Raw genomic sequence first — 15,921 nt, forward strand, 5'->3', positions numbered from 1 at the left:
CTATACCTTTTATTAGCAATTGTCATAAGAGAAGAGCTTGCAAGTAAGCATGTCATTGTACTGTGTGCACTTCGCTGTATCGCGTGCATATGACAAATAAATTATGATTTGATTTGATTTACTATAACTAGCAGAAGATTCCATGCTTGACTTTTACATCACAGAACACACCGTATGTGTTTTAATTAGGAATATTATCCAGAGCCATACATTTACAAATTCTAAATATATGGCTATGCTATTACCACGCAATAGAATTGAGGATTCGCCATCAATGAGTTAGTTGCATTATCTCTTGATGTGTGGTGCTGAAGCACATTAATACATGATTAGAAGTCCCACATGGGGAAGTTGAGGTGAAAAAAGTAGTAGTACTACTAATGCTGTTTTTGTCTCCCATCACCTTAGCCGGGTCCAAACTCTCAGAGAAGCCCATCAAGCCAGTGGCAGGGACACCCAGTCCCAAGCTGAATGGTGAGTGCCTGACTGAAATGCTATCACGACACACACACACGCACATCATTACAGTAGCCCACACACACACTCACACACACACACACACACACACACACACACACACACACACACACACACACACACACACACACACACACACACACACACACACACACACACACACACACACACACACACACACACACACACACACCATTACAGTAGCGTCATCAGAGCAGTGTTCTGATTCCATAACAAAAGACTACTCTGACTGTACTTGTCTAAAGTATACATGCGGCAGTTAGCAGCGGGTCAGATCCGTAATCACAACAGAATGAATATGAACAACTTCATTTGGCTCCACGGCTTCGCTAATAGCACCTCAGAAGGACTGGTATCCTTAATGCATTCTTGAGTGCCCCTCTTGAGGGACAAGAAGTTAATGAAGAATGGAGAAAGTGAGTTTGACGATAAAATGTCCAGGCAGCACGGCCTGGCAGTCTCTCTCTCTCTGTCTCTCACTGTCTCTCTATGTCTCTCTCTCTCTCTCTCTCTTCTATGGAGTCATCTGTCGTGATGCCGTGAGATAGCAGTTCAACCATGCCAAAGTTTCCACTGCCTTCATAACAAGTTTAACATTTATAAACTTGGAGAGGGAGTAAGTTTTTGAAAAGCTTGGAGGTCATTTGCAAGTTTGATATACTCTGAGGGTGAAAGCTCAGGGGCCCTGTCTGTGAACACTAGTAGTACTGTTTATTTGATCAATCATGAATCAAACAGACTTATAGAAGGTTATACTGAGGATGCATGTGTAGCAGTAACTTAACAACCCCTGTGCAAGGACACACACTGTATATGGATCTGTATTAATAAGTGTTGGCCTCAACATTGCATTAGTTTAGGGGTTTGAGATGTGTGATGCGGCCATTCGGCCAGACACTCAATATCTGGTCAGTATGCATTTAAAGGAATAGTTCACTTATTTTAATTTACCTCCAAAGTGTAGTTTATTATCTGGTGGAATGTAAGGTCGTAGTATATTTCAAGATATTTTTTTTACTCAACCAAGGTCCTCTTTTTCTCTATTTCCCCAAACTTTTAAAAGTTTTATTGAAACGATGGATAGAAATGAACAGGGAGATTGATAAAGGGAAGACAGTGTGAAGACCGCTGGGGCCGGGATTCGATCCCATGCAGGCAGGGTGTGCAGAGGGCAGTGGGTTTAACCGCTCAACCAACCTCAGGCACAACCAAGGTCCTCTAATAATCAATATTTTCTATGCCCTGTTTCAGTTCCTGATGACGTCTTTGCTCCTAACTATATCTGGAAGGGTTCATACAACTACAAGGGAAGAAAACAACCAATGACTCTGAGTATCACGAGCTTTAATTCCACCACAGGAAGGGTTAACGTCACCTTGACCAATAGCAACATGGAACTGCTGCTTTCAGGTACGCCGTCCCCATTTCACTCCATATTACACAGAGAGGTTGACGCTAGGGAAGGTCTCTAGCCACTCCTTGAACACACATGCACACACAGTTATGTATTACCCCAGCAACACCTATCAGAGTGTTGTAAAAAATGTCATCATGTACCACTGGAGTAGAATGGAGCTGGCGTTTCAGATGCAGAGTTTCTCTCCCCCAGTATGCATATGACTAGACTTGAGTGTTACTAAACATAGCTGACTTCGTTTGAGTGGTAGGGCCTTGATGTCAGATGGTATCCATTTAGGACTGTATCTACTTAGTGGGAAATTCAATTAAGTAGTTTTTTTGCCTGTGTGGAGGACATTTGCGAACATTCAAATGGGAAATCATGGTCTGTCTGATCTGAGAAGGTGTTTTGAGGTGATGCGTTTTGAATTAGACATTAGACATTCATTCACATTCTCCAAACATCACATTTTAAAGTGTTACTGTTGCTCCTGCTGCTCTGTATGGTTCCATTTATCCAAATGTCAAATTTAGAAGTTAAGGGTTAAGGTTTTGGATAAGGTTAAAACATGAAGTTTAGGCAGTCATTCCAAATGGTTAAGGTAAGGGTTAAGGTTTGGGATAGGGTTAAAACAAAAAATGTAAAACCAGTCTCCACAACTGGGATCAATCATCCGGGGTCATGGGACTAACTTAATGTATTGTGTACATAATGTTGCTGCTACCATCTCTTATGACCGAAAATAACTTCTGGACATCAGAACAGCGATTACTCACCACGGACCAGAATAAACTTTTTCCTTTAATGAGTCCGACGAGAAGAATATCCTGCTTTCACTGGAACAGGCCCAGATCCAAGCCTTTTGTGTAAAGAAAAGACGCAGGAAAAGGGGCCGCAGATCGGGCAGCCTTCTGAGAATCCGTAGGTGAGCGAGTAAACTCCCACTACCATCCGTTCTTCTTGCTAACGTGCAATCATTGGAAAATAAAATTGATGACCTACGATTAAGATTATCCTACCAACGGGATATCAAAAACTGTACCATCTTATGTTTCGCCGAGACGTGGCTGAACGACGATACGGACAATATAGAGCTAGCAGGATTTTCCATGCACCGGCAGAACAGAGACGCTATCTCCGGTAAGATGAGGGGTGGGGGTGTGTGTCTATTTGTCAATAACAGCTGGTGCGCGATGTCTAATATTAAAGAAGTCTCGAGGTATTGCTCGCCTGAGGTAGAGTACCTTATGATAAGCTGTAGCCACACTATCTACCAAGAGAGTTCTCAAATATATTATTCGTAGCCGTCTATTTACCACCACAGAACGAAGCTGGCACTAAGACCGCTCTCAACCAACTCTAAAGGCCATAAGCAAAGAAGAAAATGCTCACCTAGAAGCGGCGCTCCTAGTAGCCGGGGGCTTTAATGCAGGCAAACTTAAATCAGTTTTACCAAATTTTTACCAGCATGTCACATGTGCAACCAAAGAAGAAAAAAATCCTAGACCACCTTTACTCCACACACAGAGATGCATACAAAACTCTCCCCCGCCCTCCATTTGTCAAATCTGACCATAATGCTATCCTCCTGATTCCTGCTTACAAGCAAAAACTAAAGCAGGAAGTACCAGTGACTCGCTCAATAGGGAGGTGGTCAAATGATGTGGAAGCTACACTACAGGACTGTTTTGCTAGCACAGACTGGAATATGTTCTGGGATACATCCAATGGCATTGAGGACTATATCACCTCAGTCATCGGCTTCATCAATAAGTACATCGATGACGTCGTCCCCACAGTGACTGTACATACATATCCCAACCAGAAGCCATGGATTACAGGCAACATCTGCATCGAGCTAAAGGCTAGAGCTGCCACTTTCAAGGAGCAGGAGACTAATCCGGATGCTTAGAAGAAATCCCGCTATGCCCTCAGACGAACCATCAAACAAGCAAAGCGTCAATACGGGATTAAGATTGAATCCTACTACACCGACTCGGACGCTCGTCGGATGTGGCAGGGCTTGATAAACTATTACGGACCACAAAGGTAAACCCAGATGCAAGCTGCCCAGTGACGCGAGCCTACCAGAAGCTAAATGCCTTTTATGCTCGCTTCGATGCAAGCAACACTGAGGCATGAAGAGCACCAGCTGTTCTGGATGACTGTGTGATAACGCTCTTGGTAGCCGATATGAACAAAACCTTGAAACAGGTCAACATTCACAAAGCCACTGGGCCAGACGGATTAGCAGGACATGTAGTCAAAGCATGCGTGAACCAACTGTCAAGTGTCTTCACTGACATTTTCAACCTATCCCTGACCAAGTCTGTAATATCTACATGTTTCAAGCAGACCATCATAGTCCCTGTTCCTAAGCAAGCGAAGGTAACCTACCTAAATGATTACCACCCCGTGGCACTCACATCGGTAGCCATGAAGTGCTTTGAAAGGCTGGTCATGGCTCACATCAACAGCATCCTCCCGGACACCCTAGACCTACTCCAATTCGCATACTGCCCCAACAGATCCACAGATGAGGCAATCTAAATCGCACTCCACACCGCCCTTTCTCACCTGGACAAAAGGAACACCTATGTGAGAATGCTGTTCATTGACTACAGCTCAGCGTTCAACACCATAGTGCCGACGAAGCTCATCACTAAGCTAAGGACTCTGGGACTAAACACCTCCCTCTCCAACTGGATCCTGGACTTCCTGATGGGCTGCCCCCAGGTGGTAAGAGTAGGCAACAACATATCTGCCACGCTGATCCTTAACACTGGGGCTTAGTCCCCTCCTGTATTCTCTGTTCACCCACGACTGCATGGCCAAGCACGACTCCAACACCATCATTAAGTTTGCTGACGACAAAACAGTGGTAAGCCTGATCACTGACAACGATGAGACAGCCTATAGGGAGGACGTCAGCAGTGTGGTGCCAGGACAACAACCTCTCCCTCAATGTGAGCAAGACAAAGGAGCTGATCGAAAAGACGGGCCAAACAGGCCCCCATTAACATCGATGGGGCTGTAGTGGAGCGGGTCGAGAGTTTCAAGTTCCTTGGCGTTCACTTCACCAACGAACTATCATGGTCCAAACATACCAAGACAGTCGGGAAGAGCACATGACAAAACCTTTTCCCCCTCAGGAGACTGAAAAGATTTGGCATGGGTCCCCAGATCCTCAAAAGGTTCTACAGCTGCACCATCGAGAGCATCTTGACCAGTTGCATCACCGCCTGGTATGGCAACTGCTCGGCATCTGACTGTAAGGTGCTACAGAGGGTAGGGCGAACAGCCCAGTACATCACTGGGGCCAAGCTTCCTGCCATCCAGGACCTATACAATAGGTGGTGTCAGAGGAAAGCCCATAAAATTGTCAGAGACTCCAGTCACCCAAGTTATAGACTGTTTTCTCTGCCATCGCACGGCAAGTGGTACTGGAGCGCCAAGTCTAAAACCAAAAGGCTCCTCAACAGCTTCTACCCCCAAGTCATAAGACTGCTGAACAATTAATATAATCACCACCGGACAATTTACATTGACCCCCCCCCCCCCCTCCCGTTTGTACACTGCTGCTACTCGCTGTTTATCATCTATGCATAGTCACTTCATCCCCACATACGTGTACAAATTACCCCAACTAACCTGTACCCCCGCACACTGACTCGGTTCCGGTGCACCTGTGTATAGCATCGTTATTCTTATTGTGTTACTTTTTATTATAACTTTTTATTTTAGTCTACTTGATAAATATGTTCATAACTCTTCTTGAACTGCACTGTTTGTTAAGGGCTTGTAATTAAGCATTTCACGGTAAAATCTACACTTGTATTTGGCGCATGTGACAAATAAAGTTTGATTTGATTACCCCCATCCACCACCCCCGTCCACAACACCTTAGCAAAACCCAAGGCTACTTGGTAGTAATAGGGCTCACTGTTACCCCTAGTGGCTGGTTTTGAAGGCATTTCCCGATGTGTTCAGGACATGGATAGACTTCCAATTTCGATGTCAATCTTGAACAACCTGACTGATGATGCTGATGACTCATTTATTTTATATATTCGTTTTCACATAGACGTCCCTAAAATGCAAATGATTCTGTCCCTTAATGTACTTCATTTATATAGCCTAACAGACGTGTAAAACCCCTCCCCCATTTCGCTTAAATTAAATTTTAATCCGATCTGACAAATCTTTGACGGATTTACCATAATTATCCGGAGTGTCGAGGCCCCTTTTCCCCTTCCCCCCTTGCTCCTTCCCCCTCGCTCTTACCCCCCTCGTTTCTCCACGAATGCCTTTAGCCCCAGCTGACATGTCATTTACATCATCTAATTAATCTTCTCCATTTAAATTGGACTGGGAATTGCCCAGCCGTCGCCAATTATGACTTAGACAGGTGAATGAAGAACTATTCATTCACATACTCATTGAGAAGAAATGACCGTGTCTGGGAGATATAGGGATCACAATGTAATCATAACACTGAGGCGATGGAGGTGGCCATTTTGTGTTTTTAATAACAGCTTATTTTACATTTAGAGAGGCCAGGAAATGGTTTGGGTGTGTTAATTGAATGTGTCTTATTACTACCACTGTGTACATCAGTCAGTTCAGAGCTGCAGAGGTAGAGAAAGGCCGGGACCTCTGATAGGCCTTAATATGGTGCTCCCTTTCTTTGCCTTCAATTGCAGGAGGCAGTTAAAAATAGGAAGTACAGTTGATGAGTGTTCTACTGCTGGAAATTGCTCCATGGTTGAAGAATATGGCTCAATGAGTGTTCATATCACCTGCTTTCATTTTCCAGCCAGAGAGACAGATAGACAGACAGTGAGATAAGCGAGGGAGACCATCATCATGGGGTCATTGTCTGTGATCGTCTCCCCTGAGTACCAACAGTTATATCAGTGTTGTACCCTGGCCTCACATTGACCCTCTTGTCCCCCTGTGTTCTGTTGTGCTGCAGGTGTCTATAAGAGCCAAGAAGCACGGTTGATGCTGCTGATGTACCATGTGAAAACGTCGACTCACACCACGCTGGGCAAGGTCAAGGAGGAGACGTGGTCCATGGACGGTTTTGTAAGTTTACCGTTATTTACTAACAGGAAGGATTTGTGGAATTGAAACATTTACATGTTAGTCATTTAGCAGACTTACATATCTTAATAACAATCTGATGTGGTGTAAAATGTTGAAATTGACATATGTTGACATATCAATGGAAATTTGTTGGACATTTTTACTTCATGTTTATTACAAAATGGCCTCAAATGCTGTCCTGAAAATGTAGATTTTTCCTTTAAAACGTAACCCCATAGTGAAAAGTGTCATTCAAAGAAATAAGTGACTCACTGACTGACCAACACACTCACTGACTGAATGACTAACTTACTGACTGGCCATATCTGTCTCCCTAGGTGTCTGCAGAACCTGACGGTGCCACATACGTCTTTCAGGGCTTCATACAGGGTAGAGACTACGGCCAGTTTGGACTGCAGAGGCTAGGTAAACATTATGTTTTTTATATCAGCTTTCTCAATGTCAACAATATTGTGGCCTTTCAGTATATAGAAATAAACATGTATGTAATGGATAGTTGATATAGGCCAAAAGGTGAGTGTGAGAATATTAATGTTGTTCCTATGTCTCCTCTCCCACACAGGTCTGAACATGTCAGAGAGTAATAACTCATCCAACCCACCTCATGGTACAAACAGTAGCTCTGTGGCCATAGCAATCCTTGTGCCTTTTTTCGCCCTGATATTTGCAGGCTTCGGGTTTTATCTTTACAAACAGAGGTAAGTGTACCTACCCACCACCAGCTATTTTTATACTGTGAGCTGAATTCACAGTAAAGGCCACATACAGATGTATGATCTTAAGTTGATCACCCTGTTGCAGGATAACTTTCCTGCAATGCAGGACATTTTAAACTTGTAGTGTATTTGAGGTTTAAAAAGGCTTCTGAAGATTTTAATTTCCACTTGACTTGATTTTTCCGTACGAAAAATGTATCAACCCCTACAAAAATGTCCATTCATTATAATCCACATAATAATTAGCATTTCTTGTTGCCGCAGGATTATCTTCCTACTGTAATAAACTGGCTCAAATTAAGATCCTCCATCTATACTGTGCTACTCCGTCAGGATCTATAGCAGAGGTGTCAAACTCCATGGAGGACCTAGTGTTTGCAGGTTTTTGTTTTTTCCTTTCAATGAAGACCTAGACAACCAGGTGAGGAGAGTTCCACACTAATTAGTTACCTTAATTCGTGAATCAAGTACAAGGGTGGAGCAAAAACCCGCAGACACTCGGCCCTCCGTGGAATGAGTTTGACACGTGATCCATAGAATTTGTTTGACATACGGGTTGCTGTTATTCACATATAAAACCATAAACCGTTGCTGTGCTCCTCCACAGGACTTCTCTTAAAACCCAGTACATATTAGATAGGCTACATGTTGAATTTTACTGACTCTTGTTCTACATTGAGTCAGAACCATGTATTTGTCCTTCTCTAGGACTACTCCTAAAACCCAGTACACAGGCTGCTCCGTCCACGAGAACAACAACGGCCAGGCGGCCTTCGAGAACCCCATGTACAACACCAGCGCCAAGTCTGTGGAAGGCAAAGCTGTCCGGTTTGACCCCAACCTGAACACAGTCTGCACAATGGTATAATGAAGTCCGCTTGGCGACCGCTACCGCAAAAACTGCATCGTGTTTTTCTTATTTTATATCAAGGTAAAAAAAAAAGAACAACAAAAGTGCTTTTGCGAAACAAGCTGATTTTGTTTAGATCGAGACTGGAGATAGCGATGGAGACACTCCAATAGAGGCGTGTCAGACATTTTTGGGGAGACGAACAGAGGAACAAGGAACCGTTCCTCTGGTACATAAAGCACACTCTTCAGGAACCTTGACTGGGTCATGTGTGTCGAGAAGGACACCCACTGGGAGACCAGACCAACATCACGTTTTAGAAGACTGAACTGAGAACTGAGAAACATGAAAATCTTCACGGTGGTCGGCGAGTGGCCTGGAGAGTTCTTACGCTACCTTATTATATTGCACTCTGCGAGTGCTTCTTCACAGTCGATTGGGTCTTTTATATAAAGTGAAAAGGATCTGTAAATCTTCTTCTTGCATATATAGGAGGAGCATTCACCACCTATATTTTTGTATTATATATTACCACATGGGAGGGGCCAAAGGGAGAGAGATTATATGAAGAGTTTATAGAAAAGAGAAGAAAAAAAGATATTTCAGAATATGCTGTTCACATCGTCAAACACACAAAGGTATTTTTTGGTTAATTTTTTAAAGGTTAAGCCGTTTTTTAAAACAACGGTTTTGACCGTGACTCCCTCTTCTTTAGCCTCAGTCCCATATTCTGTGTTTCTTTTCCACTGTGGCAATCAGAAGTGTTTGAACTATTGATGTTAACTGTGATGTGAATAGAAAGGTTTTCTGGAATATTTAACTCTTTTTTTCCATTTTGGATCATACTTTGGTAACGTTATTAGCCTTTACAGTCATCTTCATTCTGATCTAAATAAGGAATGTCAGTATTGAGATCTTAAAGTCTGCAAATTAAAACTTATTTTAAATGAGTGTCATTTAATTTGTACTAAATATGGAATTGTTACACTTTATCTAAAGACAATATCGGTACTGCTTGCGGCCATTGGAAAGTTCTGGGGGACAACATCATGGAACAAAATCCATCCAACATCGACAGCAGAGCAGAATCAAACATCATCCCAGTAGGTTTAACAATCATATTTCATACTGTATTCATCCCTTAATCTGTCTGTAGCGACAGAGCGATAGAACTTTGTTGAAATAATGTGCAATGGGACCATCTTTATTTTTATTTTTATTCTGATCAAAAATGTCTGATGATGTAATTTGCAGAACAGATGCATTTTTCAACACTAGATGAGATGAATTGCCTCCTGTATCGTATCAATGCCCAGTGCCACCCATTGTACCTGAGTCAGTCCTAATTGGTGTCCGTGACTGCAGTCCCCCAGGTCTCCAAGCTGTGATTTATTACAGTGCCTTTATGATAAAGCAGTACCACGACCTCATCCCACATTAATACGGAAAGGGATCAATGGGCTCCACCAGTGACACCTCTGGCATCATTCTCACCAATGACAGACCAGATCAGTCTATCTGCAGACTTGATGATACTCTATACTGACAGTGACATCAATCGCCATGCCAACCGCAAACCAATGAGATCGATCTTTCCAGAATTTGTGTTTCTTTTGATATTATTTGGCATTTTTACTCGTCCGCACAACATTTTCATTGTGACTTTTCATTATATTGCACTTTTTTGTTACGGTTTTGTTTTGAATTGTTGTTGTTGTTGTTATTGTATTACTCTATGTATCCTAGTGGGTGGTTTTTACAGTGCCTACCAAAAACCATGTGAACCAGGTCTGCTGCTCCTTCCTCCTCATCCCCCTGTTCCTGTCTTCTCTTTATAATCTTATGGTCTCATTCCCCCTCTCCTTCACCTCACAGGACTTCATGTGTTGCTGAACAAACACTAAACACTGACACAGTCTTGTGACACAGCGCAGCTCCTTTCCACTCATCAGGTGCCATCTTTTTTAACCTTTCAATCTATTTTGCCATTTAGCTTTTCCTATAAAAATGACTGCAATAAAGAACCCATACAATTCTAGGAAGCCGAAATATGATTTGCAGTACAGTACAGCTGGGTACTCCTATGTTAAATGCATTGAAAATATATAAAACGTTTAAAAAAAATAAGAAAAAATATGATTTAAAAAAAACTTTTTTTTTAAAGAAATATATTTTTATGAACAAATTATTTGTAACATGTATGAATCTATTATGTACATTTCCAATGCAATGTAAGATTAAAAAAGGCTAATTGCTTTTGTAAAGTGTCGCCCTTTTTTTCATTCCATATTCACTTTGTTTAGATGTGTTAGATGTATATGATATTCTCTACTGTATACGCCTGTACACACTATCTAGCATTTCCCTCTGGTTACAGTAGTCTTTGCATGGATTGGCTCCCATGACGAATACAGCCCGATCCATACAACATATCATACAAGCCCTCAACACAGACTGAGACCCAAAAATAGCCTTAAACCACTGAACAGATATCACAACTGTTGCATTAATTCCCCTTCCAATGGAGTCATTATGACCTTGTTTGAGTGACAGCCCTGTCATAGTTTGATTCATAGGAGGCTGAATGAAAAGCCCCAGGAATCCCTGCTGGGTTGCATAGTTTTACCGTCAGTAATAGAGTGTAGCAGTGGGCTCTGCCCATGACAACTGGAATTGATCTATCATTCATTTGACAAAGTTTCTCTCTCACCTTTCTTTCTCTGTCTCTGTCTCTCGCTCACTCTCATTCTTATTAGTGAGCCAATGCTAGACAGCTGGGCGGGTTGATGGTCTGTATACAGACAGGGTGAATTGGCATGTCGAACCCAATGACAGTGGAATGAAGGGCTTGTATCTATCCGTGTAAAGCGTTCTAGTGTTACTGTGCACATTAAGTCAATCAGGTGTGGAGAAGCTAGTCAATAGATCAATACACTCCTTATTGACTTCATCTATTTACTCTCAAGACTTTTCAAGTGGATATTTCTTTCAGTTAATCATGTCATTATTATGGTTTACTATGGCAATTCCATGTCAAGATACTGAACCTTGAATTTGATTTTGCTATTCTCTGATCCCATATAGAGAAATAGGAGAGTTAAGGTGGGATACCTTGGTGGGATATGTCATGATGTTTAATATATTCTATATTTAATATATTCTGATATTCTGACGCTGAAGCTTGTATTGATAATAAACATGTAAGCAGCACGATACATAAAACTGGAACATAGAACTGGAACATAGCACTGAAACATAGAACTGGAACATAGAACTTCAAGAATACATTTGAAGTTGTGGAAATATCAACGCTCCATCATAGCTTGGGCAGAGAGATGAAAGGAGAGGGGGAGAGAAGATGAAACGAACCACAAGGTGCTCTGCGAGTGCTGAGAGGTTGAGAACAAACATCAGACTGTAGTGCTGAGACAAAATAAACCAAGGTTTTGGGGAACAAGAGAGGAGGTGACCCCTGGTCCCGTGTGGCTCAGTTGGTAGAGCATGGCGCTTGCAACGCCAGGGTTGTGGGTTCAATTCCCACGGGGGGACCAGGGTTCAATTCCCACGGGGGGACCAGGATGAATATGTATGAACTTTCCAATTTGTAAGTCGCTCTGGATAAGAGCGTCTGCTAAATGACTTATATGTAAATGTAATGTAAATGAGGTGGATGAGTGTTGGAGAGAAAGAGGGGGGGCGAGAGAGAGAGATGGAGAGAAGGGGGGAAGACAGCCCTCTGGTGGGTTCTGAGGACAGGAAGTGACACACCAGCAGATTGGAGTGATCATAAACACACACACAGGGGTGATCACACACACACACACATATAGACAGCTTGAGAAAGAGGAGATGGGAGCAAGGTTGCTGTCAGTCAGCTTGAGAACTGAGAAAGAGAAGAGAGGAGCTAGGTGGCTGTCAGACAGCTTGAGAACTGAGGAAATGTATGACCAACTAACAGTGGTATTGATGTGGTCGGTTGTACACGGACTGAAACACAAATAAACACACTGACAGGCAAATGAAAGTAAAACAATGAAAGGAGTCACATCCTGATCTGTGTTGGCAACCTTGATCTGTCTAAATAGCACCTGTTACCGCGAGCCGAACATGAAATGAGCAGTAGACAGGCAGTGTTGTAGTTAAGGGCAGTGTTTCCCAAATCCGCTACTCCAGCACTTTCAATGGTACATATTTTTGTTGTGACCGCGGACGAGCACACCTGATTTTATTTGTCAACTAGTCATCAATCCCTTGACAAGGTGTTTTTGTCCAGAGCTACAACAAAAATGTGTTAGAGGTAGAGGTACTCGAGGACCGGAGATGGGAAACACTGGCTTAGGCTATGGCATGACTACAGTGCGTTGAGTCATACAGCAGTAGATCACCTCTGAGATGTTCAATGAACTGTTCTCATTTAGAGACAACACTTAGGATACATTAGAGATTTGTTTTGCCTAATTAGTCTGTCATTTTACTCTAGTAGAAAGCACAGTGATCACCATTAGTACACTCTTTGTACTGATGCTCCTTCCTCAGAACAGCATCATTATAGTGGACGATATGCTGATCACGTAAGCAACCTTTTCAACAGCACTACAGTCAGAACGGAGGTGTAGCTTTCAAGTCTGTTCACTCCCTGGTGAAGTACTGCTTCAGGTAGAGTCTCAAATTGCACCCTATTTCCTATGCTAGTGCAAAAGCAGTGCACTATGTAGGGAATAAAGTGCAATTTGGGATGCAGACTTTGAGTCATAAGCCCAATGGCTGTGTTCAAAAGGAAGCAGTCATGTTAAAACAATGGTTGAATGTTGGATCAATCAATGGGCTAGATTGGAAATGTTGAAGTGCCAATCTAGTTGCAGGCATTCCTATTGCCGAGTTCGAGGAGTAAGGGATCTCATGCACAGGCATTTCCCAGAGGTGTTAGTGTGAGATGAGTTCCTTTCATCTCCATGATAGCATGCCTTAGCGCTGGACAGCTCTGAGCTTTTCGCTTTTAGACACATAGGGATTTCTCTCTGTTTGGACACCCTTCCATGCAGACTCCAAAGATCAAACACAGAGGTAATCGTCTTGTTTTGCCACCATGCACTTCAAGCTGACACCCAAAGACTTTGTAGTAGTGTCTGGTTAGAAGATGAAATCAAATGCTGTCTATGAAGGCATGGCCATTGGAGAGAAGGAAGGAGAGAGAGAGAGAGAGAAAGAGAGAGAGAGAGAGAGTCGAAGTAGTGACCAAACGGAAATAGAGCGAGAGAGAGAGTGAGGGAGAGAGAGAAAGAGAGAGAGGGAGATGGAACAATTCATCTTCACTCAGTCTGGGTTATGTTGCAGTGTAATGTAATGGCCGCCATGGATGGTTGGTGTCCAGTCTGATGTATTGGAACCAGGCATGGATAATCAACTGACCATCCATGTGCACAATCACCATCACCATCCACATCTCTCAAACCACCAGGGAAATCAAGTAGGTAGACAACCTGTTGTTGTTAGACACATTCAAATGACAAGACAATAAACAGGAGTTACTACATGTAGGATGGATATTCTACTACATGTAGGATTGATATTCCATCCTATCATCATTAGAGATCTCATTTGTCTTGAACAACTGAGATTGTGTTTCCTAGGACTACAACTGAGATGAATGGCAAAGACTTGTTTATGTCTGAACCCAACCACGCCTTGCCAGAGCGCTCTTGTTTTCACAACTCCGTCCTTCTTTTCCTCAAGCAAGACAGTTTCACTTCCAAATCAGACAACAGTTTTCACAGTACGTACGTACAGCCTCCCATACTGTTGGGTTAATTGTCCCCTTGCTGAAAATACAGATTGCAAATCCACTCATGGCTACACAAGAGAAGCAGCTGCAGATGTCTCCATTGTTTCTCTCCGCTTCGGCATCTGCCCGGTGCACTCGCCTTGATGAGATTCTCACCAGCCGGATCGAGACACTGTCTCGTTTGAACCTCAGCCGTGACGACGGCTAGATTTGAAAGAGGAGAGAGAGAGAGGCAGACTTGGCGGAAGTAAGAGCACACTTTGGCTGATATGGGGGGGGGGGCTGTAAAGTCAGAGGGGAATCTAAACGACAGGGCTTTCTAGGGAAGAGCGAGATCAACAGAGAGAAAAAAAAGAGAAGAGGAGTAGTCTGGTTCTTTGATGTTTCCCCTCCATTGTTCCTCCTCAGTCAAGGTCACTTTCCTTTCCGCATTGTGGAACCCAAGTGTCTCCTGTCTCGGGAATTTGATATATGTCTCATTCTGGTCAGACATTGTGTCCGCCATATGAGAATGAATGCTTGCCAATGTTCCCTCTAAATTCTTTTGGCACTGAGCAAATTTCAGGTTGGTGAGAGCCAACTTGAACGTCGTAAAAATTCGGTGCAACTTCTGTGCATAGGCTACTGTGGCTATTTTATCATAACGTAGGTCTACCAGAGTGGCCTACCATCAAAAACAATGGAGAAAATGTATCCCATAACATTTTAACATGGAAATAGCTGTTCTGAACCGTCGCCGGAAGCTCTTTACTGGGGACCGTCTCCGGAAGCTCTGGACTGTGAACCGTCGCCGGAAGCTCTGGACTGGGAACCGTCGCCGGAAGCTCTGGACTGTGAACGCACATTGGAGGCCTTGTGTGTGGAGCCGGCACAGGTGGTACCAGACTGGGAAGGCGCACTGGAGGCCTGGTGCGTGGAGCCGGCACAGGTGGTACCGGACTGGTGACACACACTTCAGGGAGAGTGCGAGGAGCAGGCACAGGACGTACCGGACTGGGGAGGCGCACTGGAGGCCTAGTGCGTGGAGCCGGCACAGGTGGTACCGGACTGGTGACACACACTGCAGGGCAAGTGCGAGGAGCTGGCACAGGACATACAGGGCTGGAGTGGTGTACTGGAGACCTGGTGCGTGGAGCCGGCACAGATTTTCCCAGACTGATAGCTCACTCCTCAGGACGAGTACAGAGAGCTAACTCGGGTGGCATCAAACTGATAACACGCTCCTTAGGGCGAATTTCGTGCATCATACACCAACATAACAACTCTCTCATTTCTCTCCCCTCCAATTTCTCAATCAACTCACTGGCGGTCTCTGACTTCCGCTCACTCTCCTGCAATTTCTCCATCTTCTCCCAGACTGGCTCTGGTTCACTCCTCGGCTCCGCCAACCCCCCCGTGTGCCCCCCCCCCCCCCCCCAAAAAAAAAACATTTGGGCTGTTTTTTGGGCTTTCTTTGTGGCCGCGAACCCCGGCTTCGTCACTGTCCTCCCTTCTCTCCTTGCGTCTGCCGCCAAGGAAGGCTATCCTGTCCTGCCATGATTTCCTCCCAAGTCCAGGATCCCTTCCC

General features: G+C 43.7%; 1 protein-coding gene across 5 annotated transcripts in view; it reads left to right on the forward strand.

Moving 5' to 3' along the window:
* The window catches only part of LOC129830971 (CUB and sushi domain-containing protein 3-like), a 759,188-nt gene extending 748,352 nt beyond the window's left edge, over positions 1 to 10,836 (forward strand). For all 5 annotated transcript variants that reach the window (XM_055893871.1, XM_055893869.1, XM_055893870.1 and 2 more), the window contains exons 65-70: positions 409 to 474; positions 1,750 to 1,908; positions 6,873 to 6,985; positions 7,324 to 7,411; positions 7,569 to 7,704; positions 8,431 to 10,836. In XM_055893871.1, the coding sequence (XP_055749846.1) occupies positions 409 to 474; positions 1,750 to 1,908; positions 6,873 to 6,985; positions 7,324 to 7,411; positions 7,569 to 7,704; positions 8,431 to 8,590 (722 nt within the window). In that variant the 3' untranslated portion in view covers positions 8,591 to 10,836. The remainder of the gene's footprint in view (positions 1 to 408; positions 475 to 1,749; positions 1,909 to 6,872; positions 6,986 to 7,323; positions 7,412 to 7,568; positions 7,705 to 8,430) is intronic.
* Positions 10,837 to 15,921: the final 5,085 nt, after the last annotated feature.

The sequence above is a fragment of the Salvelinus fontinalis genome, chromosome 32 (assembly GCF_029448725.1).
Source record: "Salvelinus fontinalis isolate EN_2023a chromosome 32, ASM2944872v1, whole genome shotgun sequence".
NCBI classification, from domain to species: Eukaryota; Metazoa; Chordata; class Actinopteri; order Salmoniformes; family Salmonidae; genus Salvelinus; species Salvelinus fontinalis.